Below are 23,416 nucleotides of genomic sequence, written 5' to 3'. Positions count from 1 at the left end.
CCTGTCGGTCAAAGGGATCAGAGCTTTTGCTTTTTTAGACAGAAGTTAGTTTAATGCCTTTAGATACTATTGATAAGTCTCCATGTATAGTGTTTTGCTTTTGGCATCTTTGTAATGTTTTTTTTTTTTGTTCTACTCTGAGTATGATGTTTTTTCCTGACATTTTAGGTTTCCCTACAGGACATGAACAACAACAACCGCAAGATCATCATCGGTGTTAAATGCCACAAAATAAATTCAGCACCAACATCGCTTTTAAAACATTGCGTAAAAAGCATGAGACATCGGGTCAATTTTTTACCGAATATTAACCCCTTTAAACTCTACAATGGATATGTTTGTGGCAAGCATGGCATGGGGATAGCAACAATTCCGTTTCCTCATTTACCACGGTCAAGAGTAACCACTGCGTGTAAGGTTGACAGATGGATGAGATCCTGTGTCAGATCACCAGCCGTCACCACATGATTGCGAGGTTCAGCTGCAGTCCTAACAATGGCCTCTGGGTCTGCAATGTATAATAGTCGGAAAGTCTTTGAGGCCCAGAGGCCGTGTCTGATTGTCTGTTAGTATGAACACTGACCGGCAGGTATAGTGCACTGCACTACAGTAGTGCAGGGTATTACCTAAGCCATACCCAACTATGCTAATTTTTTTACCATGCCCCTACCCACAAGCAACACCCATTAAACTTCTCTTTTTACTCTGACATAAGGAGATGTCAGAGGGGGCGAAGCAGTGAGCACATTTAACAGACCAGCGGGAACGCGGGGCCTAGACCCAAATCCGGGACTGTCCGCTGTATCTAAAACGGTTGGGACCTATGGATTTATTTTTTGTTCATTTATTCCTACTTGTAGCAGCCAAAACTTTTCAATTTAACGGAAGCTTCACTATACTTCGCGTGAACATTGTTTTTTTTGTCTAGTGCATGTTTTCTGCAGATGTCCACACTAAGTGATAATCTTTTCTGGCTATTGCTTTTTTGCTGCATTTTTATGCTTTTTCCCCCTTATCTGATGAGTTTTTGGTGCAGATGTGAAGCAGAGTATTTAATGTGTTTTTTATACTGCAGAAAAGCTATGAATCTGAACTTAAGAAAAGCAACTGAGATTTTTTACATGCGTTATTTTTAAGCTCCTTATACAATAGACTCTAAACTATAGAGACAAAAGCACCAAAGCCGCACAGTTCAGCTGTGTCTTTAGAAGCACCGGGGACGGAGACATCATGAAATCACATCCACTTTGCTTTGATGGTTAAGCACATTAGATTTTCTGTTAAAACAAACAGCAATGTGTGAACATGACATAAATGTCCAAGTGAATGTGACCTCATGAAAACTCCGAACAGTACAGATTTGGTGCTTTTTTCTATAGACTTCTATGTTGAGAATGGAAAAAAAACAGCTGCATGTTTAAGTGCAGAATCAAAACTTATTGATACTATGCTGCTTCAAATCCTCTCCAAAAATGTGTCAATAATGGGCATTAAAAAATGCAATAATCAGAGAATATTGTTATTGTGTCATGTGGTGTGGACACCTGCAGAAAACGTGCAGAAAAAAACCACAGCATTTTTGCTATGAGTGAACACGGCCTCAGCATTACATTTTTATGACTTTTTTATGAGTTTAATGGGGGGAAAAAAAATCAATCAATCACGCTATTTTCTTATGCCATTTACCCATCACTGTAAATAATCTGATTGCTGTGTTGTGCCGGTCGTTACGATTACAGGGACACAAATATGTCTGTTATTTGCTGATTTGTGACGTTTATTTTTCTAAAGTGCAATAAAAATGTCCTTATTGTTATTATTTCCCATTATTTTTTAGTAATTTTGTAGAATCCCCCAGAATCTGGGAACATAGAAATGCCCCGATATATAGAGATGGATTTATTCCAGTACAATCTGCCGGTGATGTAGAAGACGACACTGAACATTCAGGAGAGAAAATCCTCCTGTACTGATCAGGAACCGGGTCACATGATCAGATGGTGTGCGAGGCGTGCGGAGCGGAGCCGCGTGTGCGGGGTGTACGGAGCGGAGCAGTGTGTGCGGGGTGTATGGAGCGGAGCCGTGTGTGTGTGCGAGGTGTACAGAGCGGAGTCGCGTGTATGCGGAGCTAAATATGTACAGTGGTGTACAGAGAGCTGTGCATGTACGGAGTGAGGCGTGAGTGCGGAGCAGAGCTGCACATGTACAAATGAAGCAACACAAATACACCTACTTTGTCTCAGCACTGAGGGGGTTAATAGTAATGGGGGATCTCCACATACCTCCACCTGCAGAGCTGCCACCATATATATGGCTGTTCTGTGCGCACAGGACCTGTGATGAGGTCACAGGAGGGGAGGAGTCAGGGGTCACATGATCAGGGCCTCAGTGTATGAGGTGAATGGAGCGGAGTTGCGCATGTACATCACGTGTGTATGGGACGGAGTTACAGGAGCGCGGAGAGGAGAGTACAGCGCACGTACGGAGAGGAGTTTACGGCGCGTGTACGGAGAGGAGAGTACGGCGCGTGTACGGAGAGGAGTGTACGGCGCGTGTACGGAGAGGAGTGTACAGCGCGTGTACCGAGAGGAGTGTACGACGCGTGTACGGGGAGGAGTGTACGACGCGTGTACGGAGAGGAGTGTACGACGCGTGTACGGAGAGGAGTGTACGGCGCGTGTACGGAAAGTAGTGTACGACGCGAGTATGGAGAGGAGTGTACGGCGCGTGTACGGAGAGGAGTGTATGGCGCGTGTATGGAGAGGAGTGTACGGCGCGTGTACGGAGAGGAGTGTACGGCGCGTGTACGGAGAGGAGTGTACGGCGCGTGTACGGAGAGGAGTGTACGGCGCGTGTACGGAGAGGAGTGTACAGCGCACGTACGGAGAGGAGTGTACGACGCGTGTACGGAGAGGAGTGTACGACGCGTGTACGGAGAGGAGTGTACGGCTCGTGTACGGAAAGTAGTGTACGACGCGTGTATGGAGAGGAGTTTACGGCGCGTGTACGGAGAGGAGTGTACGGCGCACGTACGGAGAGGAGTGTACAGCGAACGTACGGAGAGGAGTGCACATATTCAATGAGAATATTTTATTCATTCAGATCTAGGATGTGTTATTTGAGTGTTCCCTTTATTTTTTTGAACAGTGTACTTATGTGTGTATATATGTGCTGTGTATATACATGTGTGTATACAGAGGGTGAAATTAGTATTGAGCACATCACCAATTTTCTAAGTAAATATATTTCTAAAGGTGCTATTGACATGAAATTCTCACCCGATGTCGGTACCAACCTATCCAATCCACAAAGGCAAAAAAATCACCATAGATATCTATATGAAGCTATGTGTAATAATGAGAAATGACACTGGGAAATGTATTGAACACGCTTACTGAAATGTATTTAATACTTCGTACACAAGCCTTTTCTGGTGATGACACCTTCAAGATGCCTCCTGTATGGAGAAACTAGTCGCAGGCATTGCTTAGGTGGGATTTCGGCCCATTTCTCCACACAAACACTTCAAGTCCTGAAGGTCCTGTGGGCTGCTTCTATGAACTCTGAGCTTTAGTTCCTTCCATATATTTTCTATTGTTTTCTGGTCAGGTGATTGGGTGAGCCATTTTAGCAGCATTATTTTCTTTCTCTGAAACCAATTGAGAGTATCCTTGCTGTGTGTTTGAGATCATTGTCTTGCTGAAAAGTCCAACCTCATTTCATCATCATACTGTTAGATGGCAGCAGATTTTTTATCAAGAATGTCTTGGTACATCCATTCTTCCTTCAAATTTATTCATATATTAGTTTACCATGCGCATGCTCCCACCATGATGTTCCCACCTCCAAACTTCACTGTTGGTACAGTGTTTTCGGGTGATATGCAGTGCCTTTTGGTCTCCAAACATGATGTGCATTATAGCATCCAAAGAGTTCAATTTTGGTATATATACAGTACATTCACATATGTGTGTATACAAAGCAAATGCCCATATATATATATATATATATATATATATATATATATATATACACTACCGTTCAAAAGTTTGGGGTCATTTAGAAATTTCATTATTTTTGAAAGAAAAGCAGATTTTTTTTCAATTAAGCTAACAATAAATGAATCAGAAATACACTCTATGCATTGTTAATGTGGTTAATGACTATTCTAGCTACAAACATCTTGTTTTTTTTGCAATATCTACAAAAGTGTATAGAGGCCGATTTCCAACAACCACCACTCCAGTGTTTTAATGGTACATTGTGTTTGCTAACTTTGTAAGAAGGCTAATGGATGTTTAGAAATCCCTAAAAAACCCTTGCACAAGTATGTTAGCCCAGCTGAAAACGGTTTGGGTGATTTGAGAAGCTATAAAATTGACATTCCTTTGAGCTAGTTGAGAATCTGGAGCATTACATTTGTTTGTTCTATGAAACACTCAAAATGGCCAGAAAAAGAGAACTTTCATGTGAAAGTCGACAGTCTATTCTTGTTCTTAGAAATGAAGGCTATTCCATGCGAGAAGTTGCCAAGAAACTGAAGATTTCCTACAACGGTGTGTACTATTCCCTTCAGAGGAGAGCACAAACAGGCTCTAATCAGAGTAGAAAGAGAAGTAGGAGGCCCCGCTGCACAACCGAGCAACAGGACAAGTACATCAGAGTCTCTAGTTTGAGAAATCGACGCCTCACAGCTCCTCAACTGGAAGCTTCATTAAATAGTACAAGCAAAACGCCAGTGTCAATGTCTATAGTGAAGAGGCGACTCCGGGATGGTGGCCTTCAGGGCAAAGTGACAGAGAAAAAGCCATATCTGAGACTGGCTAATAAAAGGAAAAGATTAATATGGGCAAAAGAACACAGACATTGGACAGAAGAAGATTGGAAAAAAGTTTTATAGACAGACAAATCAAAGTTTGAGGTGTTTGGATCACACAGAAGAACATTTGTGAGTGTCTAACGCCATCTGTCAAGCATGGTGGAGGTAATGTGATGGTCTGGGGTTGCTTTGGTGCTGGTAAAGTGGGAGATTTGTACAAGGTAAATGGTATTTTGAATAAGGAAGGCTATCACTCCATTTTGCAACGCCATACCCTGTGGACAGCGCTTGATAGGAGACAATTTCATCCTACAACAGGACAATGACCCAAAGCTCACCTCCAAATTATGCATGAACTATTCAGGGAAGAAGCAGGCAGCTGGTATTCTATCTGTAATGGAGTGGCCAGCGCAGTCACCAGATCTCAACCCCATTGAGCTGTTGTGGGAGCAGCTTGACCGTATGGTACGCAAAAAGTGCCTATCAAGCCAATCCAACTTGTTGGAGAGGCTTCAGGAAGCATGGGGGGAAATTTCTCAAGATTACCTCAGCAAATTAACAGCTAGAATGCCAAAGGTCTGCAATGCTGGAATTGCTCCAAAGGGAGCATTCTTTGACGAAAGCAAAGTTTGAAGGAGAAAATTATTCTTTCAAATAAAAATCATTATTTCTAACCTTGTCAATGTCTGAACTATATTTTCTATTAATTTTGCAACTCATTTGATAAATAAAAGTATGTCTTTTCATGGAAAACACAAAATTGTCTGGGTGACCCCAAACTTTTGAACGGTAGTGTATATATATATATATATAGATACACACACATATGTACTATATACACAGATATCATGTAGACACACACACACACTAATGAGGACTTACCATTCTGTCTCCTGCTGCTAAGTTCTTATAGACTTTGGCAGTGTAGAAGACCTTTGATCACATGTCTGTGATGTTACCAAAGGTCACCCTGCACTTTAAACATCTGAAACTATACTGCTAATGCAGGACTGGTATTATCTAGTATTACTAGTGTAGTTTCTGCTTGTAATCGATAGGGATGAGGGCCCTAGGCAATTGGTTAGTTGACCCCTGCTGACATCCTTCCTTGTAACTAGAGAGATAGATAAGTGATTGACAGGATAAATTAATTAGATTGATATGTGATAAAGTGGATCTATACTTTGATATGTGAGAAGATAAATATATAAATATGTGATAGAATAGATAGATTAGATAGTTGGACAGATAGACAGGTATACATCTTTTATAACATAATTTGTCCTGCAATTGCGCAAAGCAAATCTCTGGAGGATATATATTTCTGTTTTCTTTATTGTACATATTTTCCAATGAAACTTAGGCATCTCTAGGAGCCCCAGTTACAGGGAAAATATCCAGTAGCTCTGCTATATCAGGCTGAGACCCAGCGATCACGTTACTGCTGGGTGCATTAGAAGTCTGGGCTGTGATTTTCTTCCATTCTAAATAGCAACCGATGACTGGGATGCGGAAACAGAAAGACTTCGTTTTTCAAGTAACTGACAGATCCATGAAGTGATGATGCTGCAGATGGAGGTGCACACGTGTGTTTGTAATGGAGAGGTGTAATGTTTGAATGTACAGTAAATCAGTAAGAAAGCCTTCTGATGGATGGTATCTAGAATACAAGATTGTCCATTGTTTCTGGCTGTACTTCAGCTTCAGAAGCCAACACTAAACATTTTATATCGAGAGATTATCCTTAAAGGGGACACATTCAGCTTCAGTGATGAGGACAACATGAGCTCAGCAAGGGGTGGGATATACACTGGTCAATATTGAAGTTGCAACACCAAAAAGGGAAAAATAGGAGTTTTGAAATCACAGGATGGATAGACCTGTTACTGATATTGAAATGATGAAAAAAATGGAAACAAATTTTCAAAATTTCTTGATTTATTCTGAATTTTGTATGAACACCACAAACAGAAAGCCCCGCAACCATCTCATCTGCTAGAAATGGCACTTTACCATGTTTGAACTGTAGGCGCTCACTGGAACATTCAGTAGTTTAGAAATTCTTCTGTAACTAATGCCACTAGTTTTTTATTTTTTCAACCCGAAAGGTTGTAAAGGTCTTGAGACAGCTCACTGGTTTTACCCTTTGAGAGGTTTCTTGTGTGACACTTTGTTAATGAGACACCGTTTCATAGGCCATCAGTTGAACCAGCTGATAGTGAAAAATAATAAGTGTCAGGATTGCTTTACAATTACTAAAATTCAGCTGGTGTCAGGACTTTCCATGGCTTTTTATACCTCTCTTTCTTCATGTGTTCAATACTTTTTCACAGTGTCATTTTTCGTTATTACACATATCTTAATTTATGGACATCTATGGTTTGATTTCCTGGCATGTGTGGATTGGATGGGTTGTTACCGACATCTGGTGAGAATTTCATGTCAATAGCACCTTTAGAAATGTATTATAGGCTGTGATCATGTAACCGAAACATTGGCCCATTATTCTACTCAGAACTACCTGCCGATGGCATTGAAATAAATGCTCATTTTCATTCAAATCTGGAGTGCCTTGGTTCTCTTTCTCCGCTTCATGGTTTGATTTACCACAGAGCACCGAATTTATTTTAGCCATAGTGTGCCTACCATAATTCGCCACTGCAGAGAAATACAGGCAGATTCTTATCATGCAACACCAACAGGGAGGCAAAATCTATTCTGCAGTAGGACAATGACCACAACCATACAGAACATAAAGCCAATGTCATTAAGAAGGATCTTCAGCATAAAGGAGTCCTGGAAGTGATGATACGGCCCCCACAGAGCCCTGATCTCAACATCATCCAGTCTGTCTGGAATTACATGAAGCACAAGATCTGCAGTTAGTTCTCCAAGATGTTTGGAAAAACTTCCTTGCTGAATGCCTTCAAAAATTGTATGCAAGTGTACCTAGAAGAGTTGATATTTTAAAGCCGTTTTAAAGACAAATGTGGTCACCAAATATTGATGCGAGTTAGATTTTTCTTTTCTTCACGCACTTTGCATTTTGTTAATCGATAAAGCAAACTTCTAGCTCTTCTATTTTTGGAAGCTTCTTACTTTGCAGCATTTTTTCCACACCTGCCTAAAACTTTTGCAGATTGCTGTATACAAGCAGAAAACATTTTATGCACATGGGAATATAAAAGGTGTGTAAATTGGATTTTTTTTTTCCTTTTCAATAACAGATGGTAATTGGTTATTACATACATAAAAAAGGGAAAGTAACTTAGAGCATCGAGGAATGAACAGGAAATGTAACGTGTGACTTTACTTTGATTTTAGCGGTTTCTTGATGAATTTGTATATAAAAAGAAAAATCGCTGCTTCCATTTGTGATTTCTCTGAGGTTTAAGGATTTGTGAGTAAACCGTTCTGGATGTGAAAATGGCTTTCTCCCTATGCAAGTTCAATGATGTGTAACAAGGCCTGCTTTATTTGTAAAATGTTTTATACATTCTGTGCATTATAATGCTTTTGTCGCTTGTGTGTTTTTCTCCAATGTCAGCTAAGAGTTGAGCTGTTATTAAAGCATTTACAACAACAAAGAAAAAGAAGTTTGCAAGTACATAGGGATCACCAAATAAAAGCCTTTATTATAAATGGCAATGAAATACAAAAAAGACACAAAAATGTAAAAACTTTTAAAAAGCCAATAGGCCATTTATACGCAGATTGGGTGCATCTATAGTTAGATAACCACCTATCCTCATATGCCCAATACATTACAGTACACAGGATATCCAGAAAAGAAAATCTTATATGCAAAACAGAATGATAAGCAAAGAAATATGAACAATTTGTAATGTCAAGATACCAAAAAATAATAAAAATAAACAAATATTCCTTAACTATAATTAATAAACACTAAAGTGATATGCATGTCACCAAACAAGGACTTATACTAAGCACAGATAACCATGAGAATAATAAATCTAATAGGGCAAAATAGGTATAACAATGAACTTGTGAATGAGGCAAAAGAGAAAACTCCACGTGTTTCGCCTCACAAGCTGTGGCTTCCTCAGGGGTAAGAATGATTAATGGTGTCAAATAATGTCCCTTATATACATTAAGGTAATAGAACAATGAAGTAAATCATTTAATTACCAGACATAGGACACAGAGGGAGTAAATCAGTGGGTTATATCAGCGTCTGAAATGTGTAATGCTCATGTGTGAACATAAACTATAAATAAAGTTGATCTAAGGTTGACTATATTCAGGCGCAAACACACTATATTGATAAAGTTTGCTTGAAATATTCATTGTGCATGAGCAAACAAGAAGTGCCAATAACGATTCTAGAATTATGAAAGCGCATGCGCAAGCAAATCATTTATCGGAAGGAGAGGGGCATGCGCAGAAAATATGTGGACTGTTAGTAATTTCTAGAGAAGTGGCGCATGTGTGCAATTATAATCATACTTAATAAAGGAATGTTCAGTTGATCTGTAGCGCAAGAGCGCAAAGTTCAATCCAAGATTGACAAAACTATTTATGAGAGAAGGCCGGGCATACGCAGAAGAGCTTGGCACCACTAATGACTTGTAAGTAGACCGCGCATGTGCGAAAAGATAAACCCTGACATAATATATAGAACGTGCAATTAATCCATAGCGCATGCGCACAGATTACAAATCAAACATTGATGTGAAGAAAGATATGTTTAAAGATGAACACATCAGAGGACAATAAAAAATGGAATACAGTATTGTCCATACAAAATATATATATGGAGCATTCAAGTAGATCTAGAATGCATTATACAACATTGGTGCTTGGGCAGAAGTAGCAGATAAGTGAGAGATAATAATAGATCAGGAAATATAAGGTAAGAAATATATATATATATTATTAATGGCAAAGAGATAGAGCGAAGGGATCATGACATATCTAAATAATCCAATATAATTCAACATATAATAAATATATAAAGGGACATTATAATGGCAAATAAATATAAGAAATATTATATATGCAAAATACTACCTTTATCAACGAAGGCCTAAATACAGAGATGTACAGTAATTGTTGAAAATGAAGGAGGATATTGAAAGGTGTATAAATTGTATTTCACCCCTTTTTGATAACAGGTGTTTATTGGTATTTTCATATCACTGCATGCTCTAAATTACTTTTCCTTTCTTATGTAATGTACGACTTTGCTTTGATGAACAGATTTTTGATGAATTTGTCAATAAATAGAAAATCGCTCCTTCCATGTGCGATTTATCTGATGTTAACGAAAATATGTTCTGAGTGTAAAATGTCCTGGACAGTATATATGAGTATCAGTTATCTGCTGGGCTACAAGGCTTGCTTTATTAGTAGAACGTTTACTACATTCTGAACGTGAAAAAATTTCTTTTTACCCTGTATGAGTTCTCTTATGTGAGCTAAGAGTGGAGCTATCATTAAAACATTTCCCACATTCTGAGCATGAAAATGGCTTCTTCCCTATATCAGTATCAGTTCTCTGATGGGCTACAACACTTGCTTTATTAGTAGAACGTTTACTACATTCTGAACGTGAAAAAATTTCTTTTTACCCTGTATGAGTTCTCTTATGTGAGCTAAGAGTGGAGCTATCATTAAAACATTTCCCACATTCTGAGCATGAAAATGGCTTCTTCCCTGTGTGAATTCTCTGATGTGTAACCAGGTTCGATTTGCTTGTAAAAAATTTCCCACATTCTTGACATGAAAATGGCTTCTTCCCTGTGTGAATTCTCTGATGTGTAACAAGGTCTGACCTCTGATTAAAACATTTCCCACATTCTGAGCATGAAAATGGTTTCTCCCCTGTGTGAATTCTCTGATGTCTAACCAGGTTCGATTTGCTTGTTAAAAATTTCCCACATTCTTGACATGAAAATGGCTTCTCCCCTGTGTGAATTTTCTGATGTGCAACAACGTGTGATTTATTCCTAAAAGAATTTCCACATTCTGAACATGAAAATGGCTTCTCCCCTGTGTGAATTCTCTGATGTCTAACTAGGTGGGATTTGCGGGAAAAATTTTTCCCACAGTCTGGACATGAAAATGCCTGCTCCCCTGTGTGAGTTCTCTGATGATAAACAAGACTTCCTTTCTGTGCAAAACATTTCCCACATTCAGAACATGAAAATAATTTCTCCCCATTGTGAATTTTCTGATGTTCAAACAGGTGTGATTTGCGTATAAAACATTTCCCACATTCTGAACATGAATATGGTTTCTTTCTTGTGTGATTTCTCGTGTGTGTAACAAGATCTCCTTTCTGAGAAAAACATTTCCCACATTCTGGACATGAATACGTTTTCTCCCTTGCGTGAATTCTCTGATGATGTTTAACAAGAGTTCCCTCCAGAGTAAAACATTTCCCACATTCTGAACATGAAAATGGTTTCTCCCCAGTGTGAATTATCTGATGTCTAACTAGATGTGATTTGCTTTTAAAACATTTCCCACATTCTGAACATATAAAGGGTTTCTCTCCTGTGTGAGTCCTTCGATGTTGCATATCCGATCTGTTATTTTTTCTATGCTGAATAGTCTGTGATGAATCAGAAGACAGAACTTGTTGAAAAGGATCAGTTGAAAGCTTTTTGGTGTGAAGACTTGGAGCTGGATCCGGGATAATGATCTGCTCTTCATATGAATCTGGTGTGACACTACGATTATCTGCTTTAAAATGTGAAAATATCAGATGTTCCTCTGAGCTTCTGCTGAAGACATCTGCCAAGGATAAAATAGATTTCAATTTTCTTCAATAACAGGGAATAATATGATCTCTTACAATATTAGATATTTTAAAGCAATTCTATAGAAGCATTTCTATACATAATGGGGTAAAATGAAATTTAGGAGAAAGTCTGAGCTAAGACTATTTTCGTTACTACAATTTCTCATTATTCTTGTAAACTCTCCTACTGGGATTGACCTTATCGCATTCTTGGTATGGCTGCTGGAAGCGTGAAGTATAGTGTTACCTGCAAAAGGTTTAGAGTGAGTCTTAGTGGAAATTACCTGGCAATGTACCCCATGCAATTTCAAATCCAAAAAAGAAATAGAAGTAAAATCATGTACATAAGTGAATTTAAGGTTATAATAATTGGAATTAAGATAATGCACACAGTCTGGTATGGGAGACACATCGCCACTCCAGATGATGAGTGTATCATCGATGTATCTGCCATACCACAATGACCAGGGGATAAAACATTGGAAGCAGAAATTAGATGATGATAATCCCAAAATGCCATGATGAGGTTCACCAAAGATGATGAAAATTTGGCCCCCATCACCACGCCTGTTTACTGAAGATAATATTGATGACTGAAACAAATAAAATTGTAAGTTTACACATTTTTTGTTACCCGTAAAAAAAAAAAATCAATTAAATTATGTGAATAGTTACTATATTTGGTCAGATGAAATTCCAATGCTTCCAAAGCTAAAGAGTGAGGTATACGTGTGTAAAGTGATATAACATCACAACCTATTAGTGATGAGCGAGTATGTATTGTTAACTCTTTCGGCGAGCATGCTTGAGTGCTCGCCGAGTATTTTCGGCGTGCTCTGCGTTTCTATTACTGTCGCCGTGGCTGCAAGCTGAAAGAGTTAACAATACAGTTGAAACCAGAAGTTTACATACACTATATAAAAAGGCACATATGCCTGTTTTTCTCAATATAAGACATGGAATCAGAATAAACCTTTCCCGTTTTAGGTCAATTAGGATTACCATAATTTTAATATTTTCCAAATGCCAGAATTATGAGAAAGAGAATGTTTTAAAGGCATTTTTATTACTTTCTGCAAAGTCAAAAGTTTACATAACATTTCATTAGTATTTGGTACCATTGCTCTTAAACTGAATGACTTGGGTCAAACTTTTGAGATTTCCTTTCACAAGATTATCACAATAGTTGGTCGGAATTTGGGCCCATTCCTCCTGACAAAACTGGTGTAACTGATCCAGGTTTGTAGGTCGCCTTGCTCGCACCTGCCTTTTCAGCTTTGCCCATGAATTTTCAATAGGTTTGAAATGAGGGCTTTGTGATGGCCACTCCAAAACATTGACTTTGTTATCCTTAAGCCACTTTGTTACCATTTTGGCAGTATGCTTCGGGTCATTGTCCATTTGGAAAACCCATTTCCGCCCGAACTTTAACTTCCTGGCTGATGTCTTGAGAGGTTGCTTCAATATTGCCACATAATCATCTTTGTTTTATGATGCCATCTATTTTGTGAAGTGCACCAGTCCCTCCTGCAGCAAAACAATCCCACAACATGATGCTGCCACCCCCGTGTTTCAAATTTAGGATGGTGTTCTTAGGCTTCCAAGCTTCTCCCTTTTTCTTCCAAACGTAACGATGGTCATTATGCACAAAAAGTTCAATTTTAGACCAGAGGACATGTCACCTAAAATTAAGGTCTTTGTTTCTGTGTGAAATTGCAAACATTAATCTGGCTTTTTTTATGTTTCTTTTGGCTGATTTCTTTAGACTTTCCCATAATGCAAAGGAGCAGTGTGTTTCAGGTGTGCATTAAAATACATCCACAGGGGTGTCTCTAATTAACTCAGATGTTGCCAAAAAATCAGAAGCTTCCAAACACATATCGTCATATGGGCAGTCCAGAGTTGTTTAAAGGCATAGTAATCATGTGTATGTAAATTTTCACTTTGCAGTAAATAATAAAAATGTCTTTAAATATTCTCTGTCTGTCATTATTCTGCCATTTGACAAATATTAAAAATTATGGTAATCCTAATTGACCTAAAACCAGAAAGGTGTATTCTGATTTCATGTCAGATATTGAAAAAACATGCATGTGTGTCTTTTTATATAGTGTATGCAACTTCTGATTTCAACTGTACATACTCGCTCATCACTACAACTTATCCATATACAGTGGGTACGGAAAGTATTCAGACCCTTTTAAATTTTTCACTCTGTTTCATTTTCATTACAGTCATTTGGTAAATTCTAAAGTTCTTTTTTTTTTCTCATCAACGTACACTCTGCACCCCATCTTCACTGAAAAAAAAACAAATGTAGAAATTTTAGCAAATTTATTAAAAAAGAAAAACTGAAATATCACATGGTCATAAGTATTCAGACCCTTTGCTCAGACACTCATATATAAGTCACATGGTGTCCATTTCCTTGTGATCCTCCTTGAGATGGTTCTACTCCTCCATTGGAGTCCAGCTGTGTTTAATTTAATTTATAGGACTTGATTTGGAAAGGCACACAGCTGTCTATATAAGACCTCACAGCTCACAGTGCATGTCAGACCAAATGAGAATCATGAGCTCAAAAGGAACTGCCCAAGGAGCTTAGAGACAGAATTGTGGCAAGGCACAGATCTGGCCAAGGTTACAAATGAATTTCTGCATTACTCAAGGCTCCTAAGAGCACAGAGACCTCTATAATCCTTAAATGGAAGAAGTTTGGGACCACCAGGAGTCTTCCTAGACCTGGCCGTCATGCCAAACTGAGCAATCATGGGAGAAGAGCCTTGATGAGAGAGGTAAAGAAGAACCCAAAGATCACTGTCGCAGACCTCCAGAGATTCAGAAAGTTCCACAAAGTCAACTATCACTCCAGCCCTCCACCAGTCGGGCCTTTATGGCAGAGTGGCCCGACGGAAGCCTCTCCTCAGTGCAAGACATATGAAAGCCTGCATAGAGTTTGGTCAAAAACACATGAAAGACTCCCAGACTATGAGAAATAAGATTCTCTGGTCTGATGAGATGAAGATAGAACTTTTTGGTGATAATTCTAAGCGGTATGTGTGGAGAAAAACAGGCACTGCTCATCACCTGCCCAATACAATCCCAACAGTGAAACATGGTGGTGGTAGCATCACGCTATGGGGGGGGGGGTCTTTTTTAGCTGCAGGGACAGGATGACTGGTTGCAATTGAAGGAAACATGAATGCGGCCAAGTACAGAGATATCCTGGATGAAAACCTCTTCCAGAGTGCTCTGGACCTCAGACTTGGCCGAAGGTTCACCTTCCAACAAGACAATGACTCTAAGCACACAGCTAAAATAACAAAGGAGTGGCTTCAAAACAACTCTGTGACCATTCTTGACTGGCCTAGCCATAGCCCTGACCTAAACCCAATTGAGCATCTCTGGAGAGACCTGAAAATGGCTGTCCACCGACGATCACCATCCAACCTGATGGAACTGGAGAGGATCTGCAAGGAAGAATGGCAGAGGATCCCCAAATCCAGGTGTGAAAAACTTGTTTCATCATTCCCAAGACAACTCATGTCTGTACTAGCTCAAAAAGATGCTTCTACTCAATACTGAGCAAATGGTCTGAATACTTATGACCATGTGATATTTCAGTTTTTCTTTTTTAATAAATTTGCAAAAATGTCTACATTTCTGTTTTTTTTTCAGTAAAGATGGGGTGCAGAGTGTACTTTAATGAGAAAAAAAATGAACTTTTTAGAATTTACCAAATGGCTGCAATGCAACAAAGAGTGAAAACTTTAAAGGGGTCTGAATATGTTCTGTACCTACTGTATAGTTGGACGACTAGATCTTTTGAATCTTTAATATAGCACAGTATTCTGCAAACCAATGGCTGCAGGGGTGGATTAAGAGTAGCAAAGGCCCCGGGCAGTTTAGAAGGCGCGGGCCCCCACTATCCCACACACACACCTGATGTATCACATGTCACATGATCCCCTGTGATAGTTCACGTGAAATTAATTTGGCACAATATTAATTATAATAATTTTTTTTAGGCTGTGTGACCATTATGCGTTTTTTAAGCGTTTCCGCAGCGGCAATTCCGCTGCAGAAATGCTTAAACGCTTGGTAGAAGGCCTGCCATGTTCCCCTGCACATGCTGCGGAAATTTCCGCTGCGGATTATCATTGCGGAAAAATCCGCAGCATTACCAATTTTTTTGCGGAAGTGCTGTGTTTTCGCCGCCATTGACTTGCATTGGAACGCATGGAATCCGCATCACTGCATCTGTACATGCGGATTCCATGCGTTTCAATGTGCGGATGGTACCCGGGTTTGGAGAAGAGGAGACTCTCCTCCGGACCCGGGTACCATAGAACCTGTAAAAAAAGAATAAAATACAAAATAAATATTATGCTTACCTTCAGATGGCCCCCGGTGTCTTTATCCGATGCGTCCTGGCTTGCAAGCAGCTCGCAATGGTCTGAAAAGGACCTGCCGTGACGTCATTTAGTCATGTGACGGGTCACGCGACCGCTGACGTCGGCAGGCCATCCGAAGGTAATTATATATTTATTTTTTACCATTCTTTTACGGTCACACTATATAAATCCATGCTGGTTGCATGGATTTATATAGTGTAACCAAGTTGTCAAGCACTTTCCAAGTGATGCTAAAATCGCTTGGAAAGCGCTTGTCAACCTGCAAGCAGAAATGCATGTGAAGAACACTTCACTTCTGCTTGTCCCTGGCAGGAAAAACGCATGTACAATCCGTATGTACAATTCGCATGCGTTTTTTCTGCCAGGGAGATGCAGAAACGCTCAAAAAAAATCCGGAGCATTTCTGCATCGTGGGCACATAGCCTTACATTAATTGTATGACTCAATATTGAGCACACATAGCCATCTATACACGGCGGGAGGCCGCACGTAGCCATCTATACACAGCAGGAGGCCGCACGTAGACATCTATACACAGCAGAAGGCCGCATGGTGCCATCAATACACAACAGGAGGCCACACGTAGCCATCTATAGACAGCAGGAGGCCACAGGTAGCCATCTGTACACAGCAGGAGGCCGCACGTAGCCATCTATACACAGCGGGAAGCCACAGGTAGCCATCTATACACAGCGGGAGGCCGCACGTAGCCATCTATACACAGCGGGAGGCCGCACGTAGCCATCTATACACAGCGGGAGGCCGCACGTAGCCATCTATACACAGCGGGAGGCCGCACGTAGCCATCTATACACAGCGGGAGGCCGCACGTAGCCATCTATACACAGCGGGAGGCCGCACGTAGCCATCTATACACAGCGGGAGGCCGCACGTAGCCATCTATACACAGCGGGAGGCCGCACGTAGCCATCTATACACAGCGGGAGGCCGCACGTAGCCATCTATACACAGCGGGAGGCCGCACGTAGCCATCAATACACAGCGGGAGGCCACACGTAGCCATCAATACACAGTGGGAGGCCACATGGCGCCCCCCCCAGAGACAGCGGGAGGCCGCACGCAGTCACGCACACACAAACATATACAGACATATACATACACGCATAAACACATTTGAAACACAAAAATACATATAAATAGACATCACACAATGATATCTGCCTGCACACACACACACACACACACACACACACTCTCCATCCCCCGACTCGGCTCCAGTCCTCCTGCTCCTCTCTTGTGGGAAGTAGCAGTGCAGGCCGGGCGCGCACTGCATGATGTCACAGCTAGGAGACATGGCCACACACAGGGCCGTGTCTCCTAGCAATGATGTGGCCGGGCCAGCACAGGGAAGTTAACAGCTGCAGTGATGGCCCGGCCAAAGAAGAAATAGCGGCAGTGCGCCGCTGCTGGGGGAGTGGTCCGGGAGCCCCCCGCCTCTGACTGCCGGTATATGCCGCGGCGCCGCTCATATAATGAGGGCAATCTGGGCATAGACAACCCAGAGCCCCGGGCCCCATGGGGGCCCGGGGGCCCGGGCGGTAACCCAGATTGCCTTCATTATAATCCGCCTTTGAATGGCTGTAATAATGAGTTCAAACACTCGCAGAGATGTTCGTTGGCCGAACCAATCTCTGAAACGATCAGTCTCATAGGAGGGATACCACTCTCTGTTTATGATTTTGGGTAAGCCATGTAATATTGGAAGAATCGGATGTTGGACATCCAAAAATACAGCCTTCTTGGTTATAACTCCCAATGAGAGACAATCTTTTCAGGCCATCAACCTCCATCTTAAAAGTAGCTGTGGGATTTGTAGTAATTTCAACATACAGAACAGACCAAAAGTTTGGACACACCTTCTCGTTTAAAGATTTTTCTGTATTTTCATGACTATGAAAATTGTACATTCACACTGAAGGCATCAAAACTATGAATTAACACATGTGGAATTATATACTTAACAAAAAAGTGTGAAGCAACTGAAAATATGTCTTATATTCTAGGTTCTTCAAAGTAGCCACCTTTTGCTTTGATGACTGCTTTGAACACTCTTGGCATTCTCTTGATGAGTTTAAAGAGGTAGTCACTGGAAATGGTCTTCCAACAATCTTGAAGGAGTTTCCAGAGATGCTTAGCACTTGTTGGCCCTTTTGCCTTCACTCTGCGGTCCAGCTCACCCCAAACCATCTCGATTGGGTTCAGGTCTGGTGACTGTGGAGGCCAGGTCATCTGGCGTAGCACCCCATCACTCTCCCTCTTGGTAAAATAGCCCTTACACAGCCTGGAAGTGTGTTTGGGGTCATTGTCCTGTTGAAAAATAAATGATGGTCCAACTAAACGCAAACCGGAAGGAATAGCATGCCGCTGCAAGATGCTGTGGTAGCCATGCTGGTTCAGTATGCCTTCAATTTTGAATAAATCCCCAACAGTGTCACCAGCAAAGCACCCCCACACCATCACACCTCCTCCTCCATGCTTCACGGTGGGAACCAGGCATGTAGAGTCCATCCGTTCACCTTTTATGCGTCACACAAAGACACGGTGGTTGGAACCAAAGATCTCAAATTTGGACTCATCAGACCAAAGCACAGATTTTCACTGGTCTAATGTCCATTCCTTGTGTTATTTAGCCCAAACAAGTCTCTTCTGCTTGTTGCCTGTGCTTAGCAGTGGTTTCCTAGCAGCTATTTTACCATGAAGGCCTGCTGTACAAAGTCTCCTCTTAACAGTCGTTGAAGAGATGTGTCTGCTGCTAGAACTCTGTGTGGCATTGACCTGGTCTCTAATCTGAGCTACTGTTAACCTGCGATTTCTGAGGCTGGTGACTCAGATTAACTTATCCTCAGAAGCAGGGGTGACTCTTGGTCTTCCTTTCCTGGGGCGGTCCTCATGTGAGCCAGTTTCTTTGTAGCGCTTGATGGTTTTTGCAACTGCACTTGAGGACACTTTCAAAGTTTGCCCAATTTTTCGGACTGACTGACCTTCATTTCTAAAAGAAATGATGGCCACTCATTTTTCTTTACTTAGAATTTGTATTATGGCAAGAAAAAAACAGCTAACAGTCTATTCAGTAGGACTATCAGCTGTGTATCCACCAGACTTCTGCACAACACAACTGATGGTCCCAAACCCATTTATAAGGCAAGAAATCCCACTTCTTAAACCTGACAGGGCACAACTGTGAAGTGAAAACTATTTACGGTGACTACCTCTTGAAGCTCATCAAGAGAATGCCAAGAGTATTCAAAGCAGTCATCAAAGCAAAAGGTGGCTACTTTGAAGAACCTAGAATATAAGACATATTTTCAGTTGTTTCACACTTTTTTGTTCAGTATATAACTCCACATGTGTTAATTCATAGTTTTGATGCCTTCAGTGTGAATGTACAATTTTCATAGTTATGAAAATACAGAAAAATCTTTAAATGAGAAGGTGTTTCCAAACTTTTGGTCTGTACTGTACGTGTCGGTGCCTGAGGGTCAATACCCCTGTGTGCCTGAGAGAAGTTGCAGCACATGGTCTATGGTCGCCCTGAGTAACGGTTCCCCCAGGATTCCAAAGAATTAATGTAACCTTTCTCGTCCCTATGGGAACCTAGCGGCGTGTGTGTAACATTGGTGGCCCGTATGGGGAGTCCTGAGTGGGAATTAGCGTGTAGAGGGAGAAGAGGAAAAGTGGCTGGAAAAACACAGCAGCACAGCACCTCAACTCAACTCTACTACACCAGTTAAAGGGGACCAGCCCTAAAGAAAAACTCACTAGCAGCAATGGATGTGGAAATACAAATGGACAGAATTAGTGAGCTGATACTTCAGGTAACCTGTGAAGAATTGAAAACAGTAGCCGAACATAAAAAGATGTCAGTAGAACAGATTTCCAAAGCACACAACCGCAGGCAACTGTTAGCTGCCATTAATGCAAAAATGGATGAGCTGGGGGAGAAATAAGCTGAAGACATCATGGGACATTCCTCCAGGAACTAACACAGTTTTTAACCAGGTTGAAGTTGGAGGATGGACGGGCGGCATCAATTACCAAAAGCGGGAATCTCCGTCCACAGACTGAACTACAGGAATTGAAAGAACAATTCAAAGCCCTAACAACAGCCCTGCAGGAATCGACCAAAACCTCTGAACAGGTGATAGACTCAGACAGGACCTATAACCAGCCTGGGTTAGATAAATCAGGGAGACAGTCCTCTCTAACACCACAAATCACCATAAGGAAAGAATTCAAGATCCTGGGACAGATTGGAGAGTGTGAACAGGAAGAGAGACTGTCTTATAGGAACTTGTTGCACCAGATCGATGCAGACTTACAGAAAGGCTACCAGCCAGATGAGATCATTGAGGGGGTGGTGAAAGTGATCAGCCCAGAACTGATCCTCTGTAGTATGCTAGAAATGAAAAGTCAATTGACCTTGCAACAGCTGAAGATGATTTTAAAAAGGGCATTATAAACAAGAGAGGACTTCAGAATTGTTCCACCGACTCATTAACCTCTCACAGAAAAATATTGAATCACCCTAAAGTTACTTGTTCAGAGCAATTGAACTGAAGGATAGACTGTTTGCATCCAGAGATTTAGAAGCGGAAGAGGAATTTGATGTTGGACTAGTCCAGAAGAAGTTCTTGAGATTATTGGGAATGGGGCTAATCAGCAAAGTCATCAATTTTCAGCTGAAACAGTACCTAAAAGATCCTGGCATTCTGGACAAAGTCCTAATTGAAAAAATTAATGAGGCAGCTAGTTTGGAGTCAGAGAGCGAACAGAAGTTAAAGAAAGGCTCTGCTCCTGAAATCACCAAAATGAGACAGCTGAAGTTGGAGACCCCCGGTGGCCAGTCTGAAGATCATCATAGAGACCCTCCAGTGCCACCTCCGAGAGGGAACCTTACATCACCAACAAAATAGAGGACCACTAGTGCTGACTGGGAGGAAGTAATAGGAGAACTGTGAGCAGAGTTGATTGAGGTGAAAAAGTTGATTCGTTCCAGGCCAGAACCGGTATCCCTGAGACCCAGGAGTGGGTTCAAAAACAGAAGACACCCGGCTTGGGAAGCGTGCAGTTCATCAAATCAGAGTATGATGTGTGTCCACTGTCTAAGATGTGGTGAGGAAGGACATTATGCCAAGGAATACCAATAGTCACGGACGGTCGTTTGGGTTAAAAGACAGGAGGTTACCAGTGCGGGGCGACTGGTAACAGCGACATGGAGGCCCCAGAAGCAAATCTAAATCTAAATCTCACCAAACCCCAGAATGGCGCATTAGGTAAAACGGCTGCATCAGTACTATCCCCAAGTGTGTTCCCATCTACAACAGCTGCAAGAGAGACAGGGGCATCAGTTACTTAATTCCCAGTGCGGAGGTCAAATGATGTACTCGTGGGAGGAGGATTCCTTGCTCAGTTAAGATAGCCTCATCAGAGTAATCTGTGAAAGGTGCTTTATACAGTGCCAGCTAGATGGACTCCGGGTAAAAGCACTGTGGGACACAGGAGCCCAAGCGAGCCTTTTAAATGAAGAATGGAGAAGGAGCTACTTGCCACACACTTGCCTTCGGTCACTAAAAGAACTCTTGGGACCAGTGGAACTCCACGGCAAAGCTGTCAACCAGACCGAAATCCCTTTCATAGGCTGGGTGGAAGGGACTTCTCAACTCAGGGCCACGAAGGACAGCAACACCATCGAGCTTTTGGTACCTTTTCTCGTGACCAGTGATCAGAACGTGGTAGAGGATCCTATCCTGGGTTATAATGTAATCAGTGCGGTCATCACGAAACACAAGGCAGGGGCGCTGGTGGTGGATGCAATCGCCACATTGCTCGCCATACCAAACGCCATTGCGGAAAATGGGATTCATAGAGTAAAGAAAGCACAGAATACAATGGACCTAAAAGAAGTCAAGGTAGGCTGGCGCCCAACCATCATCCTGCAAACCAAATGGTGGGGGTGAGGTGTGGAGTCCGGGTAGAACTGGAAAGAAAAGTCCAGAAAAGACTGTTCATGCCAAAAGACTCCTCAGAACTTTCGAAAGGCCTAGTTCAAAGTAAGACTGTGCTTACAATTTCTACTGGTGGGTTTGCTCGAGTGACAGTACCGGTGATGAATACTACAAGACACGAAATTAGACTGGATTCAAAGACTGTTAGGTCACATCGAAACCGTTAAAACGGTATATCCAGCAAGTGTGAGACCGCCCAGTGGTCTATAGTGAATTCAGTCTCCCCACCAAGGAACAGGAGTTGCCCAGGGGATGAAATTGCACGACGCACCTCGGAGTCCTGGAATCCCCCAGTACCCCTGGAACACTTGTGTGCTGAAGATCGAGCAAAGCAGATGCTGAGAGAAGAGTGTCATGCATTCTCCAAAGATGACTCTGATATAGGCTGTACCCCATCATTGCAGTTGAAAATCAATTTGAAAGACACGACCCCAATATCCAGAAGTTACATGTCTGTGCCGAAACCATTGCACCATGAAGTGAAAGAGTAATTACAAGACCTAATCAACAGAGGTTGGGTCCAAAAGTTGAAGTCGTCTTATTCCTCCGCTATTGGCTTGTGTTAGGAAGAAGGACGGTACGTTGAGACTCTGATGTAATTACCGGGAACTAAACCAAAAGTTAGTACCTGATCGACACCCGATACCAAAGATCCGAGATAGGCTATCCAGCATATCAGGAAGTACCTGGTTCTCGGTCCTCGATTAAGGTAAAGCATACCTTCAAGGGTTTGTTGAAGAGTCCAGTAGACCCTTGACAACATTCATCACACCGTGGGGATTATATGAGTGGATCCGCATACCGTTTGGGTTCCGTTCAGCTCCAGCAGAATTCCAGAGGAGCATGGAGACATGTTTAGAAGGATTGAGGGACGATATCTGCCAGTCGTACTTGGATGACAATGTGGTACACAGCAAAACCTTCCAGGAGCATGTTGAACACGTAAGGACCGTATTACAACGGTATCAACAACACGTAGTTAAGTTGACCCCATAGAAATGTGAACTGTTCAAAAGGCAAGTCCGATTTCTAGGGAAAATTGTGTCCAGAGAAGAATATACCATGGACCCAGCAGAAATGGCTCCGGTATTTGCCTTAAAAGACAAGCGGCCCTCTACAGTCGGGGAGTTGAGGCAGATCTTAGGCTTCCTCTCCTACTATTGTACTTACGTTCTGAACTTCTCCAGGATTACCGCCCCACTATATCTCCTCTAGGAAGGGGGGGGGGGTGACAGCGACAACAATCGCATTTTTTCTTCGTTGTATTTCTATGGTTAGCGATTCACCCGTATTGATGTCATTAGGTGCAAGCCATGGAGCTTTGATTATTATCGAAATATGCACCGGTTGAGAAACTTATGTTAGAGACAACAACACCCATGGAGAAAAA

The 23,416-nt window shown here is 41.7% G+C and overlaps 1 protein-coding gene across 1 annotated transcript in view; it reads right to left on the bottom strand.

Annotated features, from left to right (window-relative positions):
• The window catches only part of LOC141271441 (uncharacterized), a 233,171-nt gene that overhangs the window by 74,832 nt on the left and 134,923 nt on the right, over positions 1-23,416 (bottom strand). Inside the window, exon 4 of the mRNA XM_073681516.1 lies at positions 10,411-11,370. Coding sequence (XP_073537617.1) covers positions 10,411-11,370 — 960 coding nt within the window. The remainder of the gene's footprint in view (positions 1-10,410; positions 11,371-23,416) is intronic.

The sequence above is a fragment of the Phyllobates terribilis genome, unplaced genomic scaffold (genome assembly GCF_046119375.1).
Source record: "Phyllobates terribilis strain yellow unplaced genomic scaffold, ASM4611937v1 Scaffold_5__5_contigs__length_657084704, whole genome shotgun sequence".
Classification (NCBI taxonomy): domain Eukaryota; kingdom Metazoa; phylum Chordata; class Amphibia; order Anura; family Dendrobatidae; genus Phyllobates; species Phyllobates terribilis.
Note: the sequence above shows the minus strand (reverse complement) of the source record. Positions and strands in the feature narration are given on the sequence as shown.